Raw genomic sequence first — 542 nt, forward strand, 5'->3', positions numbered from 1 at the left:
ACGTAAACAAAGGTGTATGTTTGTAGAGTAATTTACAACAGCTTAGAACGCGGCTCAGCCAATCAGAATCAAGCACCGGAACTATCCGTTTTATAATTCACATTTTATTTCAATCGCGACAGCCATATAATAATAAAGCTCCTCTCTTCTCAGGAATTCCTCAGCAGTCTGGATTGGCCTCATTGCGCCAGGGCTCTGGGAGGAATGGCTCTAGTTTCCACGGCTGTATCCGAAACCTCTACATTAACGACCAGCTCCAGGACCTCACCCAGTTCCTGCTGCAGGAGGGGGTGGTGCCCGGCTGCCAGCCCTGCCAGCGGAGTGTGTGCGCTCATGGGCAATGCCATGCTACCGGACAATCCTCCTTCAGCTGTGAGTGTGAGGCAGGATGGACCGGCCCGCTGTGTGACCAGCAGATCAACAGCCCATGTGACGGGAACAAGTGAGAGATTTGAAAGTGCACACACACACACTCTCACACTCACACACTCACACACACACACACACACACACACACACAAACACACACACACACACACACA

The 542-nt window shown here is 51.3% G+C and overlaps 1 protein-coding gene across 11 annotated transcripts in view; it reads left to right on the forward strand.

Annotated features, from left to right (window-relative positions):
- The window catches only part of LOC107700301 (slit homolog 2 protein-like), a 79,353-nt gene that overhangs the window by 74,505 nt on the left and 4,306 nt on the right, over window positions 1-542 (forward strand). For all 11 annotated transcript variants that reach the window (XM_016501914.1, XM_016501917.1, XM_016501918.1 and 8 more), the window contains one exon: window positions 154-442. In XM_016501914.1, the coding sequence (XP_016357400.1) occupies window positions 154-442 (289 nt within the window). The remainder of the gene's footprint in view (window positions 1-153; window positions 443-542) is intronic.

This window comes from Sinocyclocheilus anshuiensis, unplaced genomic scaffold, assembly GCF_001515605.1.
Source record: "Sinocyclocheilus anshuiensis isolate Anshui unplaced genomic scaffold, SAMN03320099.WGS_v1.1 scaffold326, whole genome shotgun sequence".
Lineage (NCBI taxonomy): Eukaryota > Metazoa > Chordata > Actinopteri > Cypriniformes > Cyprinidae > Sinocyclocheilus > Sinocyclocheilus anshuiensis.